The 23,353-nt window shown below is 40.3% G+C and overlaps 1 protein-coding gene across 5 annotated transcripts in view; it reads left to right on the top strand.

Moving 5' to 3' along the window:
- The window catches only part of LOC126293451 (uncharacterized), a 693,872-nt gene that overhangs the window by 564,680 nt on the left and 105,839 nt on the right, over positions 1 to 23,353 (top strand). For all 5 annotated transcript variants that reach the window (XM_049986686.1, XM_049986685.1, XM_049986684.1 and 2 more), the window contains 4 exons: positions 806 to 1,060; positions 6,047 to 6,308; positions 12,869 to 13,013; positions 23,043 to 23,239. In XM_049986686.1, the coding sequence (XP_049842643.1) occupies positions 806 to 1,060; positions 6,047 to 6,308; positions 12,869 to 13,013; positions 23,043 to 23,239 (859 nt within the window). The remainder of the gene's footprint in view (positions 1 to 805; positions 1,061 to 6,046; positions 6,309 to 12,868; positions 13,014 to 23,042; positions 23,240 to 23,353) is intronic.

Genomic DNA, 23,353 nt, shown 5'->3' with positions numbered 1-23,353 from the left:
CTTCTATACAAATTTTGTGCAGTAATCCCGTCATTGTAAATAAGTGCTGTAAAATATTTTTGCTGTACTTATTTTTTATTTGACGATTCGTGCCTACATATGCACCTAAGGGTACTGAACATTTAATGTCAGGTGACCAATTTTATATTCTATTAAATGTAAATATGCTTAAGATATTTTTGAGTGGTTCCACATCCATGAGAGCAATTTCATTTGAGCTCTACAGAAGGTGCATTAGCGTTTCTGTAAATATTTTTGTGTGTTCTTGATCTCTGGTGAGTTCCACATCCCAGAGGATCTCCTCACTATGGATCAACAGAAGTACATCTAATGTAGTCCACACAACTCAGATAGAGCAGTTTTCGAGAGAGCACTCTCAGCTTGACAGAAAGCGATCATGCAGGTAAAATACGTGTACATGCACCACAAAACCAAATTTTGGTATAAAGTCAGTTCTGTCCACCAGCCGTCTTCTACGTACAATGCAATAGAGGGTGGCCGAATGGTCATCTGCTGAAATATCATGGCAGAATGTGGATATCATTTGGCTGCAATGCCAAAACCTCATGTAATAGGATTTCAGTTTGGTTATGTGCCTCTTGATCACACAACATCTGAGCAGTATATTGATTAATTAACTTTACTCTTTCCATTTTTTTGTTCCAACCATAACTTTCAAGTATTATGTTACATGAAAAGATGGTAGATTGTATACTGGCCAAAAAATATGATTATAACTTGTTTTGAGTTTTGTGTGTTGCACATTGCAACACTAATGCAAATATCTATGATTTTCCTTTTCCAGCTCCACGGGAGTGACCAAGACCGTGTCAATTACTACAGTGACGCTGCTCACGAAGACACCTTGAAGACGTACTGCACAGAAGGGACACCTTACGAGACACCGTACAATTTCTCCACTGCGACCTCCATGTCTGATCTGAGATGTGAACCGCCTACCCCACAGTCGGAAAAGGTGAAGGAGGAAGAAGTCGAAGCACCGCATGCGGCATCCGATGATGCCAACCCAGCCGAGGAGGAAGTGGCTGCTGAGAGACAGGTACAGAAATGTGTATTTGTATCCGTACTCTGGAAGCCATCTCATTTTGTATAGTGGGGTACTACTGTCATTTTTCCTTTTTTCATCTCCATTTGCAAATGGTGCACGGGACGAATAATTGTTGCTAAGCCTTTGTATAAGCTCTATTTTTTTGACTTTCCCGTTGTGGTCATTTCTCGAGATGTATGTAGGAGAAAATGATACGTTGTTCAAATCTTCTAGAAACTTATTGTCGGTGAATTTTAACTGTAACCCTGTCCATTGTGCACAATATCTCTATTGTTGGATCTACCTCTGGAGTTCGACTAGTATCTCTGTGTCACTCTTGTGCTGAGTAAGTAATACCGCGATTGAGTATGCTGTTTTTCATAGGATCTTCATGACATAATTCTACTAATACAGTTTTTTGAGGATCCCAATCTGATGAACAGTGCTTGAAAAGTGTGAGGTCTTCCACATGAGTGCTAAAAGGAACTCGTTAAACTTTGGTTACACGATAAATCAGTATAATCTAAAAGTCATAAGTTCAACTAAATACCTAGGTATTACAATTACGAACAACTTAAATTGGAAGTAACACAGAAAATGTTGTGGGGAAGGCTAACCAAAGACCGCGTTTTATTGGCAGGACACTTAGAAAAAGTAACAGACCTACTAAGGACACTGCCTACACTATGGTTGTCCGTCCTCTTTTAGAATACTGCTGCGAGGTGTGGGATCCTTACCAGATAAGACTGACGGAGTACACTAAAAAAGTTCAAAGAAGGGCAGCACGTTTTGTATTATCGCGAAATATGGGAGAGAGTGTCAATGAAATGATACAGGATTTGGGCTGGAAATCATTAAAAGAAAGGCGTTTTTCATTGTGACGGAATCTTCTCACAAAATTCCAATCATCAACTTTCTCCTCCGAATGCAAAAATATTTTATTGACACCGACCTACAGAGGGAGGAACAATCGCCCCGATAAAATAAGGGAAATCAGAGCTCGTACGGAAAGATATAGGTGTTCGTTCTTTCCGCGTGCTATACGAGAGTGGAGTAGTAGTGAATTGTGAAGAAGGTTCGAAAAAACCCTCTGCCAGGCACTTAAATATAGTTTGCAAAGTATCCATGTAGATGTAGAAAATCGACCAGATGAGTGTTTTGTAAGCCTCTTCTTTTATGCCGAATTCTTGCACTAGATTTTGGCGTGGTGCTTACCTTCCATACATCTTGTTTCCTGTGGTGGTTCCACTTTATTTTATTCTGTTTATTGGTAAATTTAATCAGGCAAGATTAGGGTCAGCAGGCCCCCTTACCTCTTACTTGGTACTGTTGTATCCGTGAGTAGCCAGATACCAGCACATGCATCTGAACACAGGGGTAAAATGGATGAAGCCGCAAGGCGGAAGGGTCATCTGCAGAAGAGAAAATGACACCAAGCGGTAGGTCCAGTGAGCAATCAGGACACGGACTAGAATGATCCCAAAGCAACCTATGCGAGAACGAGGTGCAAAGTGGAAACCTTTGGCACAATGATGCCAACAGATCACAAGCAAAGAGAGAAACAATCTGAATTGGGGCTAGAGAGAAAGACATAGTGCCAAGTGGGGTTGTCATAAAATAGTCTGTAGTACAGCAAGGATAGCGATGGAGAATATAAGATGGGAATATAGAATTGACTGACATTTTGCTGGGCAGCCATATTCATATTGGCTGTGAGGAATGCTATTGACTGACATAGTCACATGGCAGAATGAGTGGCATACTATGTGAGCATAGCACTGTGGAAATACTGTCCCCTCTAATGGCCATCCAAGTCAATTTCTTCTATCAAGCAGAGGGCAGTTGTTAGAAATAACAATACTCGGTGGAAGAACAACTCACATAGATATGATATCGGTCAGGGCTCAACTTTAGCCCTCCTCCTCTTCCTTCTTTTTGTTAATTACCTCCCAGAAATCTGCCATCCACAGTACCTGTATCATTTACATATACCCACAGCAGATGAGAGCTCACTTGGTTGACTGAAAGGAATTGATACTGGCTCTACGACCACACCCTCATAGTTAATATGGGTAAACCAGCTCAAATGATCTTCCACTTGTCACAGAACCGTACAGCACACTTAGAAACAGTAGTCATAGATAATCAACTCATTTAACAGCTCAGTGGGACTAAATTCCATGGGCTGCGGGTAGATAAAATGGAATATACACAGAAGCAGACTGCTGTGCAAATTGATTAGCTTCTTTTATGCTCTTAAAGTTATCAGTCAGAGAGTGACTTGGTCACCATTAGAACTCTGTACCTTGCTCTGGTTAACTCAGTCATTTTATATTGCATTCTTTCTGGGAGGGGGGGTCAATACAGCAGAGTATTTGTTATGCGAATATGAATTATGAAGATCACAATACGATTGTCATCAATTTTCAAAGAAGTGGGAATATTACCTGTGCCATGCATATACATCTTACAAGGAGTGGACCAGTCCTGTTCAATTTTTTTCATCCTTAGTGGATTTATATGTCAGTACTCAGATCTTTGTTTGCTAAAGTAGTACAACACAGTTCTCAAAAATGCTATTGAAAATGAAAAGTACTGCACATTGCGAACATTTTAACAGGGTACCTATAGCAGAGGATGTAGTCCTGTAATCACGAAGCCAGTTTCAATCCTTGTTAGTAAGCACATCTTTATTTTTATTTAAATTCTGTATTTATTATCAAATGGAAATGTTATAAGTATTGAATAATATTTTTAAATAAAAATAATATTCTTACTTTCTTTGAAAAAGGAAGGATTAGAATGTACAAAAATAGTTGCAGGTTGCCTAATGTGTACTACAGAAGTCTTGGAATCATATAATTGTCCATTCTAATGTCAGTAGTTCCTACATCGTTTTTTAAAACAATATTTAAATTCTTACTTTTTATCAAATGGAAATGATAAGTAACAAATATTGAGTCGTAATGTTTTAATAAGAATAACATCTTTTTATTTTTAAGTAATAGTCATACAAAAATAAATTAGAATTTGGTACATAACCACATCACTTTGAATTAAAAAATTATGTACATTAATAATACTGTTCAGATTGTACAAAAAAGAGAATATTTCATTTTCAATTTGATGCTCCAGACTTTTGTATCAAATTTTGATTTATTGCGAATATTTGCATTTGCATGTGATTGTTAAGTAAATATAACAAAATGTAATTTTTATTAAAAAATTGTCGTTCAGTATCTGTCAGTTTCCATATCCATTTGTTACATAAATATGGAACTGAAATAAAAGCAGAATAAAGTTACTGCTAGTGAGATTTTAACCATTGACATTACGATTACAAAACTCTCAAGCTAAGCACTCAAATACCAGTTGCTACAGAATTTAAAGGGAAATTTTCTAATCTTGTACAAGAGGCAAAGGAGGCAGTGGCATATGACCTGCAGGACAAGAGAAGAACTTAGGACCACAGGTTGTCATCTACCCCCTCCCTCCCTCAATATCTGACCTACCTCCTCTACCATGCGTCTCCCCTCCCTCCTCCCACCCCGTCCCTGTCATCACCATATTTGGCCCACCATCTCCTTCATTTCGGATCTCTATTATCAAAATGAAATTCTGATGGTATGTGGAAGCTCATCTGTGGTGTAGTAGTGTTTTTGTACAAAGCACCTCACATAAAATTCTTGTACATTTGTACTAACTTTTTATTTGATGTTTGTAAACTGACATTAATCATATTATTGTGAGCATGGCACTATCTCAAACTAAGTCTGTAATATGAATATAGTAGAGGGAAACATTCCACGTGGGAAAATATATATAAAAAACAAAGATGCTGTAACTTACCAAACGAGAAAGCGCTGGTATGTTGATAGACATAATAAAAATCACACCAACACACACACACACACACACACACACACACACACACATATACACACACACACACACACACACACACACACACACACACAAATTTCAAGCTTTTGCAACCCGAGGTTGCTTCATCAGGAAAGAGGGAAGGAGAGGGAAAGACGAAAGGATGTGGGTTTTAAGGGAGAGGGTAAGGAGTCATTCCAATCCCGGGAGCGGAAAGACTTACCTTAGGGGGGAAAAGGACGCGCGCGCACACACACACACACACACACACACACACACACACCCTTCCGCACGTATACAGACACAGTCAGGCATATGTAAATGCAAAGCGGTTGAGCAGAGATGTCAGTCGAGGCGGAAGTACAGAGGCAAAGATGTCATTGAATGACAGGTGAGGTACGAGCGGCAGTAACTAGAAATTAGTGGAGGTTGAGGCCTGGTGGGTAATGGGAAGAGAGAATATATTGAAGGGCAAGTTCCCATCTCTGGAGTTCTGATAGGTTGGTGTCTGTGGGAAGTATCCAGATAACCCGGGCAGTGTAACACTGTGCCAATATGTGCTGGCCGTTCACCGAGGCATGTTTAGCCACAGGGTGATCCTCATTACCAACAAACACTGTCTGCCTGTGTCTGTTCATGCGAATGGACAGTTTGTTGCTGGTCATTCCCACGTAGAAGGCTTCACAGTGTAGGTATGTCAGTTCCTAAATCACGTGGGTGCTTTCACACGTGGCTCTGCCTTTGATCGTGTACACCTTCTGGGTTACAGGACTGGAGTAGGTGGTGGTGGGAGGGTGCATGGGACAGATTTTACACCGGGACGGTTACAAGGGTAGGAGCCAGAGGGTAGGGAAGGTGGTTTGGGGATTTCATAGGGATGAACCAAGAGGTTAAGTGGATAGCGGAAAGACACTGTTTGTGGAGTGGGGAGGATTTTGTGAAGGATGGATCTGAGTTCAGGGCAAGATTTGATGAAGTCTGTAATATGTTTTCCTAGTGCTTATACATATTGTAGCTGAAGACTAGCTCAGTACTTACATCCTCCACTGAGCAGCTGTAAAACAGTGGCTCTATACATTCTTTTTATGGTGACACAACTTACTGGTATCGTTGCAGCTGAAGCCTGCAGTGGAAGTGCAGGCAGAGGCGACACCTGCCGGCTTTGTGTCCCCTGAGAAGCCCGTCGCGTACTGCGAGGAGGGCACACCCTGTTTCTCCCGCGTGAGCTCGCTCAGCTCCCTGGCCAGCCACCCCGCGGCGCCGGACGACCACCGGCACCTGGTGGGCGCCGCGGCGTCCGCCCAAGCCACTGTGCCGACCGGACGAGCTCTGCACCCGCAGGAGACAGTCGTGGAGGAGGCCAAGGAGCAGAGGGATGGTGAGTGAAACTGCCTGTCTGTGTGAGTGTCGCTCTCAGTTGCTTCTGGCTTCAGTACTGTCCTGGTGTCGAATTTTAACTTTCACTTCAGTCAACTTTTGGCACCAACGGTTAGCCGTGTGAGGTGTCCATACAATCTGAGGTGCCTCGCCACAGTTCACACGGCTCCCCCCGTCAGAGGTTCATGCCCTCCCTCGGGCATGTGTGTGTGTGTGTGTGTGTGTGTGTGTGTGTGTGTGTGTTATCAGTGTAAGTCAGATTGAGTAGTGTGTAAGCCTAGGGACTAATGGCCTTAGCAGTTTGGTCCCATAGAACTTACCACAAATGTCCAGTGCCTGCACCAATGGTTACTCTTATAAACGGCATTTCAGAAATTTATCAAGGAATTACTAATTTACGTTTCATAAGTATTTTGTTGTTGTTGTTGTTGGTGGTGGTGGTGGTGGTGGTGGTGGTGGTGGTGGTGGTGGTCCTCAAGCCACAGTCCAGTTTGATGCTGCTCTCCACACTAATAAGTAATGCAACACATTTTTTTCCTAAAACCAGGTTGGTTTTATTCTGGGTCCGAATACTCCATATTATTCCCCACTCTTTTGGCTACAGAATCCTATTTTTCAACTCGGTCTCCATTTAATGTGACATGATTACACCTTCTTACTGGGAAGCCTCGTATGCTCACAAGGTACCACTCTACTGGTCGACGTCGGAGCCGACATCTCGCAGCACCGATAACCCCCCCCCCCCGTCATCCAAGTGCTGCTTCCCACGGAGTGCGTGCTTCATTAGGCCAGGCGGATGGGAGTTTGAAAGTGCAAGATCTGAGCTGCGTGGTGGATGAGGAAGAACCGTCCAGTGAAGTTTTGTGAGCTCCTCTCGAGTTCACAGTCTTGTGTGGGGCTTCGCATTGTGACGGGGAAGGAGCAGTCGTTAGCATTTTTGTGGCAATGGACATGCTGAAGTTGTTTCTCCAGTTTCCAGGGTAGCACTTTAATTAAGAGTTGATCATTGTACAGTGAGGGAGGACATCAGCCCTGTAACACCTCCTTTTTTCATCCCGACCTGATCTGATCGAATAGCAGCCCAATATTTATTATTAACGTGACCGTGAATGTGATGGGGCTGGTAATCGGAATTGACTGCTATGGAAGTTGTTACTTTCCAGTTCGTCCTGTTCAATACTATAATACTGAATGTATGGTAGTAAGGAACACTAACACAGTTTTACTAATTACGAACTTATATTCTTCTCAAAACACAAAAAGGAGACAGCCACTGCCTTCGTCATACATATCTAATTACGGCTAATCTCAGCACAGGCTTTCTCCATTTGTCATTATCGTCACACGCTAATCCATCACTGCATCCAACACTGCAATCCAAGGTTAGGCTGTCGTGGTAGACGTGAAACTAAATATCGGCACTATTAACGTCACTGATCACTTTTACAAAGATACTTCTTCACTTTCCCGGTATTTATTTATTATTTAGAGGTCTAACCCCAGCAATGGTGACACCCTCCTCGGTTAAAAACCCTGTATTCCAATAATAGCCTCCACACACACACACACACACACACACACACACACACACACACACACACACACACACACACACACACAAACACCATTCCCGCCAATCACTCTGGTGCATCTCGACACTCGCTCTCGCAACACGTCACAATCGATTGCTCGCCCTATCGACTTGTGCTGAGTGCAAAGTTATAGTAAGGGCCTACAGACCCCTTACATCCCTGCCCTAGATTATTTCTTTGGAGCTTCTGGCGTAAAAGAATTGGCAAAGAAACTAGATATTAATACATCTGACCGAAACACACAGTGTAAATAAATAATGAAATTACAACTTACCAAATAATCCCTCGACTCCTGTAGTGGGCTACCTCCATAATAATATTCTACAAAAGGTTATTACATCTCACAAACATGGCATTGTCCAAATCACAATTTGCAATCGAGCAGCAATAATCCTCTACAGTCCATATTGAATATAACACACAACATAAAATCAAAAATTATTACGTGTACGTATTACATATGAGTTATTATATTAGAATTGAGTTGTTACAGGTTTTACAGTCATTCTCAAGTAATTATTGATATGAAATATGAAGCTCTATTTATAATACATCAGAAAATACAATGCAAATAAACATTCCCCTTTCTCAAATGTCCGATTAACAACTAAATGTTCCAGACATGTCTTACCCAACTACATCATGGAGCTTGAACACCCCATTTCAGAAATTCACCTTAATCGATTCCACTTCCTCATCTGGGTTATCCCTGTTCTCATCTGAGTAGTACCTTTTTATGTTTTCCATATGCTCCTTACCATGCACTCTCTTTGTCGGTGCATATTCCAACTCCACCGTGTTAGGAGGCCCAATTTTTATAATCCTGTATGGTCCCTTATAAACGTGGTTGAATTTGTGTATTTCAGAGTTTATTTTCTTTGATTTTGCACGAACCTTTACTAGTACCAAGTCTCCCACTCGGTAAGTTATTGGTTTCACTAGCTTGTTGTGTCTTTCCTGTCTTTTCCTAGCCTTCTCCTTGGTGCTTAATTCCACTAGTTCCAATATCCTTTCCCAGGTCAATGAACTTCCTGGTGGGTAGACTAGCAACTCACAAAAAATACTGTCGAGTTCTTGATTGAGCAATACTTCACATGGTGCAAACCATGTAGAATCATGCGGGAGGTGATTCCTGACCTGTTCAAATTCTTCCAAATATTCTTTCCATGAACCATGCTTCCTATGACAGTATGTTCAGAATAAACGGGTCAATTCCTTCATTGTTCGTCCTGCAGGGTTAGAAGCTGGCTTATATTTATAAATGGCAATTTGCTCTATTTTGTGTTCATTTAGCATCTGTGTCCACTCCTTTGGCCTAAATTGTGATCCATTATCACTCAAGATTAGCTTAGGAATACACACCTTTTGAAAATAGTCTTTCTCGAACTGGTTAATGATGGCTCTACTAGTGGCTTTCTTTAAAAGGTAAAATTTTATGTACTTGGAAACCAGTTCTTCCACTACTAAGATTTGTGTGTAATTTTCTCGTGAGGCAGGAAGTGGCCCAAAGAGATCCACTGCTAGTATGTCCTTAATCGCTGTTGGTACAGTTGGGTGCATATATCCTTTGTGCTGTACTGTAGTCGTTTTAGATTTTTGACAAGTGTCACATGTACTCGGTATCTTATGTATATGCCTTCCCATGTTGTTGAATGCACAATCTGACTTCAACTTTTCGAGACACTTCTTTGATCCATAATGCGCATTACTATAGTGTGTATACCAAATTAATTTCTCTATCACATGCTCAGGCACACAGAGTTTCCAGTTCTCCTCACTTTCCTTGTTTCTTTTATAAAGTGAATATAATAAAATGTGCAAATTCTTTCCTCTCCCGCACACCTGTATTTGTTTTTAACTGTCTTTAATTTCTCGTCCTCGTTCTGTTCCCTGCGCACATTCTTTAGGAACTTCCTTACGAATTCTTCGTACTGTACTCCTTTCATCATGTTAATTCTGACTTCTTCTCTTTCCGGCCCGTCCAACAACATTCCTCTCGAGTCAGCTGGTAATCTCGACAAGGCATCAGGTATTATATGGTTTGCTCCTGGCTCATAAATTATCTCGAAGTCATAGTCCTGTAATGCCAGGGCCCATCGCGTTAGTCCGCTATGCCTCAATTTGCTTGTGGTCAGAAATGTAAGGGCCTTATGGTCAGTCACCAGTTTCACATGCCTCACCGCCAAATAATAACGGAATCGCTTAAACCCCCATACGATTGCCAATGCCTCCCTTTCAGTAATCAAATATTTCCTTTCCCAACCATTTAAACTCCTGCTACTGAACGCTATTGTTCTTACTCTCTCACCATTTCTGCTCTCCTCCATTTGGTACAAATGTATCTCCAGTCCATAGTCAGAGCTGTCCACTCCCAAATAAAAGTCCTTGGAAAAACCTGGGTGGTACAATATGTCTGCACTACCTCCATTTTTCATTAGCCTATCCTTTTGATATACACTTCAATGCTCCCCAAAAATCTCGGTGCTACCAGTATCACTCTGCAACTCCCAACCCTGTGGAGCAAGTGTAGGAAGCCGAAGCCTAGATTGTCACAGAACTTTTGACCTGTCTGGTTCATTCCTACCACTCAGCTCAGGACTGAGGGGCCACGATCAGTTCTGGGAACAATGCTGGAAATTGGAAGCTTTGTTGAAACTCCTCGTGTGAGGCTGCTTTTCCCAATCTTCTCTGCCAGTCGTCGGAATGATCCAAGTACGACCTCAGAGCCCCTACAACAGGCACCATTTGTTCCACTGTGCATCGCAATCTGCTGTTGCTTGCACGCCAATCTCCTTATTTCTGCCAGAACAGGCTCTTCAACATGTTCAATGACGCCCTCAGGCATACATATTGAGTGCACCTGATGTTCTGTCCTCTCCCTTGCTACCATTTCCTTAAGAGGTACTGTCACTCACCATAAGTTTCAACTGCTGATAGATTAAGAGACCCCTACTCTTTTGCATTTGCCTCGTGTTGACACCGACCAAAACAAGTTTTCCCAAAACAGGTTAAGTGAGTCCCACTGGCTCAGTTTCAGTGGAAGACAGTGTTATAACTGTTAATCACCAATAATTGCGTGGATATTCAAACACTCTCACTTAGGAACAATAGCTGGTTACATGATAACAACTCAGTCTCTTGTATTCGACCGCCGTGCCGCGACATGCGGCCGGCGCCGTTCGTAGCTAGGTGGCGCTCCCGCGCTCAGCCGAGTTGCGAAGCGCCTCTATCGCCGTTTGCGCGTACTGTCGTGGCAGCACTGTTAAATGTCGTGGCACTGTTACAACAGACAGCACCTCAAAATTGTTGGTTAGGAGGAACAGTACAACACCCTGAGTCCTCCCTGGTTCCCATACAAATCATACAGATTGCCTAGAGCTACCATTGAAATGCCACTCGCAGTCGAGTGGATGAGTAATGACACATCCCGTACTTTCTGCAGAGGAAACAGGACCCACAGGAGAGGATAGTACTTGAGGAACCTTTGGTACTGGTACCACAGTTACGTGACTTTCACTGTCAGTAATGATGCGTCAAGAAAATAGTGTTTCTAACTAATACTAGTCTTATTGAGTTAAACTTTTAAAGTAAGATTAGACCTCTTAGTGAGTAGATTATTGCAGCATTTTAAATTTAGTCAGTGATTATGCAAAGTATAGAAAATCAAATTTTCATTGCCTCTGGAAGTCATTAGAGAGACAACCTGCAGTTGGTACGGTATTCTGGGTTCTGGGATAGCTGCTTAGTAATATAGATGTGTACAAAGTACATTTGTTATATTACGGTAGTATTTCTCAGAGGATTTCTTCACAGACCTGTATACTGAACATTTTTTTTTCCAAGGCATGTGAGCCTGCTTTTTGGAAATCTGCAACTGTCTATTTTCCAAGACTATTTAAAATAGCTACCTGTTTGTGCAATGCTGACAACTGTTTTAAATTTATTTTCTATTAAAAACCGATGTATTGCGTAATTTATTATCACCAGTTCTGATTACTGGTACACCGTATCATTACACAACTTGCTTCACATAAAATTTATAGCTTTTGTGTTTCAAGTAGTGGGGAAAGATTGGTGCGATGTGGCTATTGCGGCTGTGGAAGTGAGTGGATTGATTGACTTCTTTATTACAGTTATTCTGGTTGGTAGGTATGTTCCTCTCCTTTTGGAAAATATTCTAGTGTTGCTGTCTGAAGCAAATAACATTTATTGTTCTGTGGTCTAATATTCGTTGAGCAATTGGAGGATCTAAAAAGTAGATGGATAGTCAATTCTTGCAATCCACAGCTGTCATCTTGGTCCCTTGGAATAGCCCTCACTCTCTTTCCTCAGCTGCCTTGATACTGTCTTGGCTTTGACACCGGTCATGCTGAGCCTAATAGCAGGAGTCAGCCCCAGATAACACTGTACTTTATTGAACTCGTATCATATCTTTGAAACTGGTTGTGAGCCTTTTGAAGTTTTGTAATCCAGACCTTTGAATGGCCTTTCTTTGGAAATTGGGAACTCTGAGGTGTTATTCATATGCTGTATATGTGTTTAGCAGGTTATGGGTATTGTAATGCATTAGCAGCTATTGTTGCATCCATCAGTGGGCCAATTCTTACTGTGGGAACCTTATGCGATCATTAGCATCTTGAGTTTTTGTTTTAATTTATTTTTTTTTTATGTAAGAAAAAGTCCGCATGTTATAAGAATGAGGAAACAAAAACCACCGCATATAAAACCATTCTGTTCTTCATCTATGTTACTCTAAGAAGTCTTGATGTTCTCTGATTCAAGAGATATGGTTCAATAATTTCGCAACACACTTTGCGATATTCTATATGTTTTGCATAAATATACATTTCATTTTTTGGTTTTTATTTCATAGTTGAGATATGATGTTATAACTTCTCTTGCACAGGTCATTTGTTTGATATGCAAAAGAGTGCAACAGGCAATGCTTTGACTGAGTAATCATTTTCAGGCGCATGTGCTAACAAAGTCGTCACCTTTGCTGGAGCAGAGGAGACACCACTGATGTTTTCTCGATGTAGTTCTCTTGGGTCACTGAGCAGCTTCGAGCAACATTCGATACATGATGACCGCAGCTCTGTCATAAGTGATTTCAGGTATGTCTCTTAAAATGTGTAGTAAATTTTCTTCTCACTGCAGTTTATGTAGTTTTGAAGCAGAATAGGCTGTAAACAGGGGAGTGCAATAAATAAATTTTCCACAATACAGTAAAAAAGAGTAACTATGAACTTGTTGGACAGAATTGCTGTCCTTCTTGACGCAATAATTTACCAACAAACGTATGTATTGTAGAAATTTATTTTATTTTATGAACTTCTATGTGCTACCAGTTTCGGCATTAAATTGATGCCATCTTCAGGCCCCTATTCAATGAGTAGAAGTAGTGCACTATTATAAAAAATATAGAACATACATTAATAATTGACAGGTATCATGTTAACTATGTAAGTGGCTCAAAGAGATATACAATATATCATTAAAACTATATGTAACATTAGGGCATATATGCTTCTGCCTGTGTCATGCTGTAGTTAATAGTTTTCACATGTATACTTGTACTGTATGCAGTACATCTGATGTGTTGCATGGCCTATTACGACTGTGTGTTATGTTTTATGAATAATAGCTTATGCATATATTCATATATATCATGTAAATAAAATAGAAAGAAACTTCCACATGGTAAAAATATATTAAAAACAAAGATTCCAAGACTTACCAAGCGGGAAAACGCCGGCAGACAGGCACAAGAACAAATGTGTGCGTGTGTGTGTGTGCGCGAGTGTACACCTGTCCTTTTTTTCCCCCTAAGGTAAGTCTTTCCGCTCCCGGGATTGGAATGACTCCTTACCCTCTCCCTTAAAACCCACATCCTTTCGTCTTTCCCTCTCCTTCCTGAAGAAGCAACCATCGGTTGCGAAAGCTAGTAATTCTGTGTGTGTGTTTGTGTGTTTTGTTCTTGTGCCTGTCTGCCGGCGTTTTCCCGCTTGGTAAGTCTTGGAATCTTTATTTTTCATATATATCATGCTTTATTCGAGTAAAACAGTGAAAACTATTAACAATAGCACGACACAGGCATAATCATATGTGCCCTAATGTTACATATAGTTTTAATGACATACAGTATATCTCTTTGAGTCACTTACATAGTTAACATGATACCTGTTAATTGTTAACGCATGTTCTATATTTTTTATAATAGTACATTTCTTCAACTCATTGTCCTGGGGCCTGAAGATGGCATCAGTGTAATGCCGAAACTGGTAGCACATAGAAGTTCATAAAAGAAAATAAATTTCTACAATACATATGGCTGTTGGTAAATTATTGCATCAAGAAGTTCATGTCAACCGTCGCCCCACAATCCATAACGGATCAACGAAGATTAAAAGAATCGCTGGCCAGTTCTAAGATCCAGGAGGAATGTGAGTACTGCCTATAGACACACACAAAAATACTTAAATTTCCTAGATTTTGGAACTAATGAGTTGTACCAGTAGGAGGGAAGGTGGCTATGGTGGGGAAGGTTAGAAAGGAAGGGCAGCTCATGCAGCCTGCAAGATGAGAGGGATCACCACAAGAAAGTCTCATTGGCTGCCTTTACTTTTTAATCTCCATCGTGCCTGAGAATGGAACTATCAGTCTCGAAAGTTAGAATAGTGTGTGTACTCCTGTAAATGTCTGCCAGTAAACCCTTGCTTCTGTTAAGGATCATAGTCCCATGTACAGAACAGCTTTAAACTTCTGCTGATTACTTTTCAAATGAGTTAGTATGTTAAATATTAGATTTTAAGTATACTCTTGCCGCTTCTCCTGATTTAAGTGGGAGACTTCTGGTTTTCTACTTTTTATCCCACCTCCTGAGTATTCCACTATTTCTCCATATTTTTAGTTAATTATCATCAAACATAAGACATTTGGTTTGAAAACCTGCGATTTGATTTTTGGCCGATAGGCCAGAAGATTCTGTGCCGAAATATTGTGGCAGGAAGTTGCAAACATTTTGCAGTTCGACCAAAATTTTGTGGAATAATATGTACGCCGGGAAAGTTTTAAATCACAGGAATGATATGAGCCAAATAGCGTATGCTGCAAAAGTATTATATAGCGCATGTGGGATACAGTGCTCAATGCAGTGACCACTTTTCGTCCAAAGCACTGGGTGAGTTCATTTGTTTGTTCGGAAGGGAAGGCCGACAGAGTCCGAAATCTTTTGGCCGACAGTGTCTGAAAGCTTTCGGCTGGTCGGCGATGACAGAATCGAGGTGCACGCCCTGCACTCTTTCTCAAACGATTTTACACAAGGGCTAATCGGTAAAAACAATAATTTTTGCTTTACTAATAGCTTTGTACGTCAGGTTCATGGTGATGTGCCCATCATTTCATTCATTGTCATAGTTATTGTGATATTTATGTGGAAGTAAAACACTGTGTGTGAAATTCTAAAGAGTTTGCAATGAAAAATAGAGGTTGTTACAAGTTTGTGTTTGGTGCATATTACATAATATGTTGCGGCATATGAAATTTAGCTTATATATTGAATTTTTCTTTAGAGTTGCTTTGAGGTCTTTGTCTGTTACCAATCTCCAGAAAATTGATCTCACGTAGCACACTCATTTGTGATCGCGCTGTGTCAGGAATAAAGCCTGAGTGAAATATCCACAACATTCCTCATATGTAATAAACAGTTTGAGATACTGAAATGAGATTTTGGCAAATTATAGCGCACAAAAGGGAGAGTATTTTGCCATATGGTTATTATGCAAAACATCATTACCTGTCATATTCTTCCACTAACTACAGACTTTTTCGATCAAATAATGCAATTTTTAAGGGCCATCGATAGCTGATGAAATGAGAAATGCTATGTGTTTTGGAGCAGCATAAGTGAAGACATTGCACATTTATTTTGTACTGAGAACGCGCTTTTTCGTAAGCTAACCACTTTTTCAGAATTCTTTTCCAATTACGTTTGCACGACACGTTAGTGAGGCGAGACTGTGTAAACTCTGCTGTGTTTTGGCAAAAGAAGCAAATTTTAACGTGACAACCAGAGAAATGTGTAGGTTTTAATCAAAAATTCGCCACACATTACGCTTCTCTGAAAGTTACAAATGGTTAACTAGCCAGGTGAAAATAAATCGCTACATTTTCGGCAAAATCCATATTAGTACTAACCAAAGCAAAGGTGACAGTAGATCCTTTCGCATGGTCACTGTGCAACTGTGACCGTGGAGGGGCTCCCACTTAATATTTACAGAAAATGTGAGTGCAGGCTTCAGTTCAGAACGGCACTCTCGCTCTCCAGCACTCGCCGTTTCACTTACAGCGGCTGCCCGTAACCCCCACCACTACTGCTATCCCCACCACGCCCTGCCATCTGCGCATCTACCAGCCACGGTATTGTGTGTGCCCTATACACGAGCATTCGTTGTCAGTTCTAGCCTACGTGAGCTTTTGTATGAAGTCATTGGGGAAAGGCATCACGGTGGTCAAGATGGGGCGTATTAGGGTCTCTGAGAGCTTCTTTTTAAACTAAAAAAGAAATACTGCTTTATATTTCTGTAGTGAGTGAAATGATGCTGGAGATTTCTTGCAGACTGTAGATGTGTGCTCAGTCTGACTGACTTAAGATTTGCTTGCATTTTAGATGGGTTAAGTTTCAGAACTCTAATCTGCACCCACTCTGATAAGCAAGTAAGTCAGCATTTACGTGCTAGATGACTGTGCACAGGTTTGTTGGACTTTTGCGGAGGTATAACTGAAGGTGGTCAGCGTATAAAAGATATTTAACGGATTCCTTTCACCTCACTGTGCCTCTGTGAATATGACAAGTTTGAGAATGGTGGCATGAAGGCTCCATTCCTACACGTCAGCTTGCTCCCTCTTACTGAAGCGTATGGAGTGCGGCTAGTCGTGACTTATTACAGAAGTTTATTGCACAATCTTGCTGTTGTAAAATACCATTGAAGGAAAAAATAATTAGTTGTTGGGATCAGATGGCCTCTACGAAAACTGTTTTTTGTGAGATTATGGAGGGTACAAGACAAAAATTAAGTGATGCAATTTATACAATTTCAAAAATGTGTTCCACAAGCTGAAAAGTGATGTCTGGAAAGAAGTTCGATGCTATACTCTATATATGCAACACATTTTTTATCTGTGTTCATTAATTTTTTAGTTTTCTCAAGAGAACTTTCCTCTGGTACAATGAAAAGAGTAAATCTGTCCTTAAACTGGAAGTTATTCAAATACTACATGTTCTGGGGGACCTGTTGGAATTGGTACACCTGTATCAGGAATAACTGTTTGCATCCAGCCACTTTAACAGTACTTGATACAACACAATCTTCATCTACATCTATACTCTTCAAACCACTGTGAAGTGTGTGGCAGAGGGTACATTCCACTATATCAGTTGCTATTGTTTCTTCCCATTCAGTTCACATATTGAGTAGCAAAAGAATAATTGCTTAAATGCCACTGTGCGTGCTGTAATTAATCTAATCTTTTTCTAACGATCCCTGAGTGAGTGATACGTAGGAAGTTGTAGTATATTCCTAGAATCATAATTTAAAACCGGTTGTTGAAACTTTGTATGAGGGTGGTTTGAAAAGTTCTCGGTACGGAATAGAAAAAAAGTACTTACATCACTGAAACTTTTTTTATGTTTCAATGTAGTCTCCTTGTACATTAATGCACTTGGTCCAACAATGTTCCAGTTCCTTGATCTCCTCTCGAAAATGAGTTTCCTCCAAGCCTGCTAAATAGTTGTCAACTCCAGCTATCAATTTTTCGTTTGAAGTGAATCTTCATCCACCAAGAAAAGTTTTCAGTTTTGAGAAGAAATGGAAGTCTGATGGAGCCGTATCAGGTGAATAATGCGGGTGTGGCAACAATACATACCTTAGTTCGTGTAATTTTGCCATGGCAATGGCACATGTCATTGATCTACCGTGAATCTTAGCGGCATTCATCTTCCAGATAATTTTTTTTCCATTTGCAATTCTTCAGTTAAAATGTGAAATATGGTTTCAGGTGACAGCTGGCAAGCATGAGCAATTCGCACTTTTAATCGGTGATCCTCAATGACCATTTTGTGCACTTTTGTAATTATTTCTTGAGTAGTGACACATCTTTGGCTGATCACTGCGGGGATCAACATCTAAGCTCTCCCTACCAAATTTAAATTCATTTGTCCACTTGGCAACAGTTGAATATAAAGGAGCAGTCCCCCCCCCCCCCCCCCCCCCCCAAGTGTATTCTTAAAATCAGTACAAATGTCCTTTGCTTTCATACCTTTCTTTACGAAGTACTTAATCACTGCTATCAAAAAGAATCCTATGATTTAAGAAAATCATAACTATTATGTTATTTGAGATATGTATGTGGTGTACTGTTGGAAAGAACAAACTCTCGAGTTTGACACGGTTCCCTCTCGGTAGCATCAGTGTGTGCTCACTTCAGTTCTAGTAAAAATGGTGTCGGGACAACAGAAAGCATTTTGTGTTGGACGTTTTGCACAGTGCGAGTCTGTAAAAACTGTTCAGCGTGACTTACGTACTAGGTGCCGTGCTTTTACATCTAACTTAAAGACACAGCCAGCTCAGTTTCTTTAGCATCTTCATGACACTCCCCCACGGGACAAACATACCTGTGACCATTAATGCTGCCTTTCTCTGTGTACTTTCAATATCCCTTGTTAGTCCTGTTTGGTGCAGGTCCCACACACATCAGCAATGTGCCAGAATGGGTCCTACGAGTGATTTGTAATCAGTCTCAGCCAATAAACCGAACTCTGCCACTTACTTTACACTCGACTGAACCTATATGATCATTCCATTTCATATCCCTGCAATGTGCTACACTCATGTAGTTGAGTGAGTTGGCCGATTCCAGCTGTGACTCGTTGTAGGATACCTGCTTCTCCTTTTTCTTCTTCTTCCTCTCTCTTTCTCCTTTATATATTTTTTTTTAGATGTGACTGAATGTGTATGCAGCATCATCTGCAAAAGTATTAGGTTACTATTAATAATGTTTGCAAGGTAATTGATTAAGAACTACTGCATCTACCGACTGCCTTGATCCAAAACTTTCAATATGTCATGTGAGAAACATGTGAGTTAGGTTTCGCGTGATCAGTGTTTTTGTGATTCATGCTGGTTGGCACGGAGGAGACCATTCTGTTCAAGATACTTCATTACGTTTGAATTCAGAATATATTCTAAGATACCACAAAAATTTGATAACAAGGTATTGGATTGTAGTTTGGATCTCTTCTGCTACCCCCTCGTATAGACAGTTGTGATCTGTGCTTTCTTCCAACTATTGGGCACAGTTTTCTGTTCGAGGGATCAGTGATAGATTACAGACATCAGAGGGTCTAACTCAGCCCAAATTCAGTATAGTATCTGATAGGGGAGTCCACTGGACCCTGGAGCTTTGTTCATTTTTATTGAGTACAGCTGTTTCTCAGCACTATTGACGCTAACTGTTAAATCGAGGCAATTGCCCTGGAATTTCCTGTGTAAAGGACCATTTGAAAACAGAATTAATCATTTCAGTTTTTGCTTCACTGCCTGCAATGTCAGTTCCTGTCTCATTCACGAGTGACTGGATGTTAACTTCAGTGCCAGTAACAGCTTTTACATACAACTAGAATTTCTTTGGGTTTTGTGAAAGATCATTTGACAGTATTTTGCTATGGAAGTCACTGAAGGATTGTTGCATTGTTCTTTTGACATGTTTCGTTCAACATAGCTCTTTCTATATTCCTGTGCTTTGTTCACACATATTATGCAGTAGTCTCCATTTCTTTTGAAATTTCTTTACAGTGACACTATATGTGTACCATGGTGGGTTCTACTGGATACATATCTGTGGAATGCATTTAAATTATTCCTGTACATGCTCTTATCCTGTCCTGAGAGTTATCGTTTGTACTTTTGTAATCGTTTTTGACACAACAGCATCACAGTCGCTAATACCAGCTTTGATGTGAACATCTTCAAAGAGGTCCGGTGTATTTGTAGTCATTAGATCTAATATATTTTCTTCATGAGTGGGTTCTGAACTATCTGTTCTAGGTAGTTTTCAGACGAGGCATATAATTTTTAGAGAATCTCTCATCACTAACAAAACTATCAGTTTCCCAATTGGTTGTTGCATGATCAAATAACATATTTCAGGAGACAATCCTCCCATCTTCAGGTCGTTGACAGCAGTTTGTAGCATTTAATTTATTTAATGAATGCTACAAAGTGAGTGTTAACAATCTGGTGATGAATGTATTTTTTCTTGAAATGTGTTGTTGTATTATATCAAGTACTATTAAAGTGGCTGAATGCAAATAATTATTAGTGATAAGGTAGAACTGTTATCTTAAATCAAATATTAAAAGTGATATGCCGTTGCCTTTCTCCTATCTGTGAAATGACTTACCCAGCCAGTTTTTGGGTGATGCGAGCATAATGTTTAAAGTGTGCAGATTACCATTTTTTTACATAACTCATGATTTCCCAAGTTCAGAGAAGAGGTAAGCGACTGAAAAAAATCCTAGAATGAAGTGGACTCTTGAATTGTAGCACGGCATCTATCTACGGAACCACATTCCACAATAAAGACGGATTATAAACAATGGTTTCCTGTTTTTTGGTGTGTTTGCTGAAAACTGCATACTTCACTGGAGGAAGTGGATCTTTTTACCTGACACTTAATGTAATTTTCACCATTATTAGAACTTTCTGTAGTGTAAAATAAACTGTGAAACTTTTAGTTGTCTGATATCATAATTTTTAAAATCATTTGACTAAAGTATAGAGACCAAGTGAGGTGAGACAGAACACACTAGAATCTCAAAGAAGAAGGGCAGTGTTCATATTCTGCAATTCCTAAGTTAGGTCTTCTGTAGTCAGGGTCTCAGTTAAACCTCACTTCTTTTCTTAAACTACTTGAAGCCCATCAAAAATGATTAAGTTCATTACTATTACAGGTTGTATACAACCCGGGAGATCCGGGGAAAACCCGGGAATTTTTTCATGCGGGAGAAAATCGGGATAAACCAGGAAATTTTTCATTGTTTTAGTTTTCAGTTAAATTTTTGTGATTTTTGACGGGTAAAAAACCAATACTCTAACAAAGGATATTACTGTATCCCATTTCTGCAGTATAATACTGCAGCGACAAAACATGAATGTGAGAAAAAAACGAAAATAAAACTTAAGTCGCAAAAGAAATACGCCATATACAACAATAAGACACAGTGCTCATACAAGTGTTTGCCAACTGCAAAGTGTGTCAAAGGCTTTGGGAAGGCTATGCAGTGCTTCCTAACAACAAATTGTCTCTGATGAGCGTGACGTCACAACTTTTTACTTCAGATATGTTTGAGTAGTTGCTGGCCAGCCCTTATGCGTGTGCAGTTGAGTCACGTATGAGAAGTACCTTTTCCCACTTCTTGCTGCAGACGTGTGGTTGGGCGCCACTATCAAATATTGCGCGGTTTGGAAATATCGGAGATCCGGAGCTGATTCACAGAGCAGTCTGAGTTCTAGTGGGGAGTCTCCACCTGACCTGTGTTTACGTTTAGTGATTTTGCTGTTTCCCCTTCATTTATTGCTCTCACATTAGATGAAAACAAAACAGATATCTATGGCTGTGAGCTATCAAATGAATTAAAATACGTTCGCATAATTACGAAAGGCTAAAATATGTTATTCGTTTCAGGTTTTATCTCCACCTTTCTAATAGTCAGGCATTAATCGCCTTGCAGAACAATGAAGTTATTTTTGTCGGTTTGCAAAGAAATTTGGCTTTTATTAATCTTTTCCACTGGGGCAGTCAATTTATTTGAAACGAAGTGTTTAATTCCATACTATGGACTAGTTTCAACTGTTCGCTGCATTTCAAAAGTGCATGTTTTCATCTTCTAGCACGTATGGCATTATGCCATAATAAAGAACTCAAGAAAATGTACGTCAGAATCTGGACATACGAATGTGCACTTTACGCTGGATTACGCATTGTAGTATAGTTCACGAAATATCAATGTTCTTGGAGTATCCTCTGGTGCCTTGTTTCTTTTATGACACAGTGTAAGATCTTTTAATGTTTTACACCTACGAACATACGGGCTTCCTGCATCATTGTAGCTGCGCAAGCGCGTTGATGCCTGTTTCTGGCGCTCTATGGCAACTACTGAAACGAACCTATTTCTAACAGGTCACAGGAAAATATTTTGAATGGTTGTTTGAAAAGTGTTACTTTCAAAGTAAATTTCCTTTTATGCAAGATGAATTACGTGTGAGAATGTACGATGAATTTCTTCAATCACACAGCATTTGACTCTCATTTAAAAATCAAGTCTTTGAGGACGTACATTTAGAAAAATTTCGAGTTCAGAAGATCAGGCATTTACGTCTTTATTAAAAATTTTACTGACGCATTTGTGTGTTGTACCTTAAAGTGTAACACGCGCAAAAAAATCAACATTATATGCAAAAGCTTAGCTTCTCTTGCAGATTATTAATCTCAGAGACCAATATTGTGTGTGAAAGCTTTTCTTTTCTTGTAGTAACGCTGTGTATGTTAATTTAAACCACTAACTTTTCCTATTTGTGTACGCGTTACTTAACTGTGATACTGCTATTGGCCGACTACATCACGTATCCTACGCTAGAAGATCTGCTGTTTTTGGCTGGTGAGATCACGTGACGAACTGTGACTGGCTACAAAAGCGCATTGCAGTCAGAATGTAACATACGGCGTTTGGTGGAATTTAAATTTACACTTTTGTAATACGAAAATATGCAGCGTACATGTTGCTGCACATCAAAGACCTTTCCAAAATGTGTTTTTTACTATAACCATTCAAAGGATTGATAAGTTTTACAGTTCCGAGGAAACGTATACTGTCACTTGACATGGAAAAAGAGTATTTTCATCCGGGAGAAAGTGTAATTTTAACTGGGAAGAATCCGTGATTTTTTTTCTTTTTATTCCCCCCCCCCCCCCTTTTTTTTTTTTTTTTTTTTTGTCAGCGTATACACCCTGTATTAAGCTACAGTTAAATTTTGTAGCAGCTACCTATATAGTGTGCGCCTCTATATGGTACAATTCTGTGACAGCCGGAGGACGAGCGGTGCCGTATCTCCCAGCGAGCTGCCGGACTCGCCGACACAGACGGTTCCTCCGAGTCCCGGCCCCCACCACTCCGGGCCGGCTTCCGTCACTGGAGCGCCTGCCCGGTCCGGCCACAGGGCTGGAGACTTTGTGGGCCGTCTGCCAGAGAGGACGCACCTGCTGCCGGCCGCCAGGCACCACGGTCAGTGTACGACATTAACAGACCTCACGAGCAAACAGTGGGTGTGTATGTATGCATGTGTGCTTGGTGGTGTGTGTGAATGTGAGTGCTTTTTCTAGAGAAAGTGCAAGAGCT

Source organism: Schistocerca gregaria, chromosome 10 (genome assembly GCF_023897955.1).
Source record: "Schistocerca gregaria isolate iqSchGreg1 chromosome 10, iqSchGreg1.2, whole genome shotgun sequence".
Classification (NCBI taxonomy): domain Eukaryota; kingdom Metazoa; phylum Arthropoda; class Insecta; order Orthoptera; family Acrididae; genus Schistocerca; species Schistocerca gregaria.
This window is presented reverse-complemented; position numbering and strand designations above follow the sequence as displayed.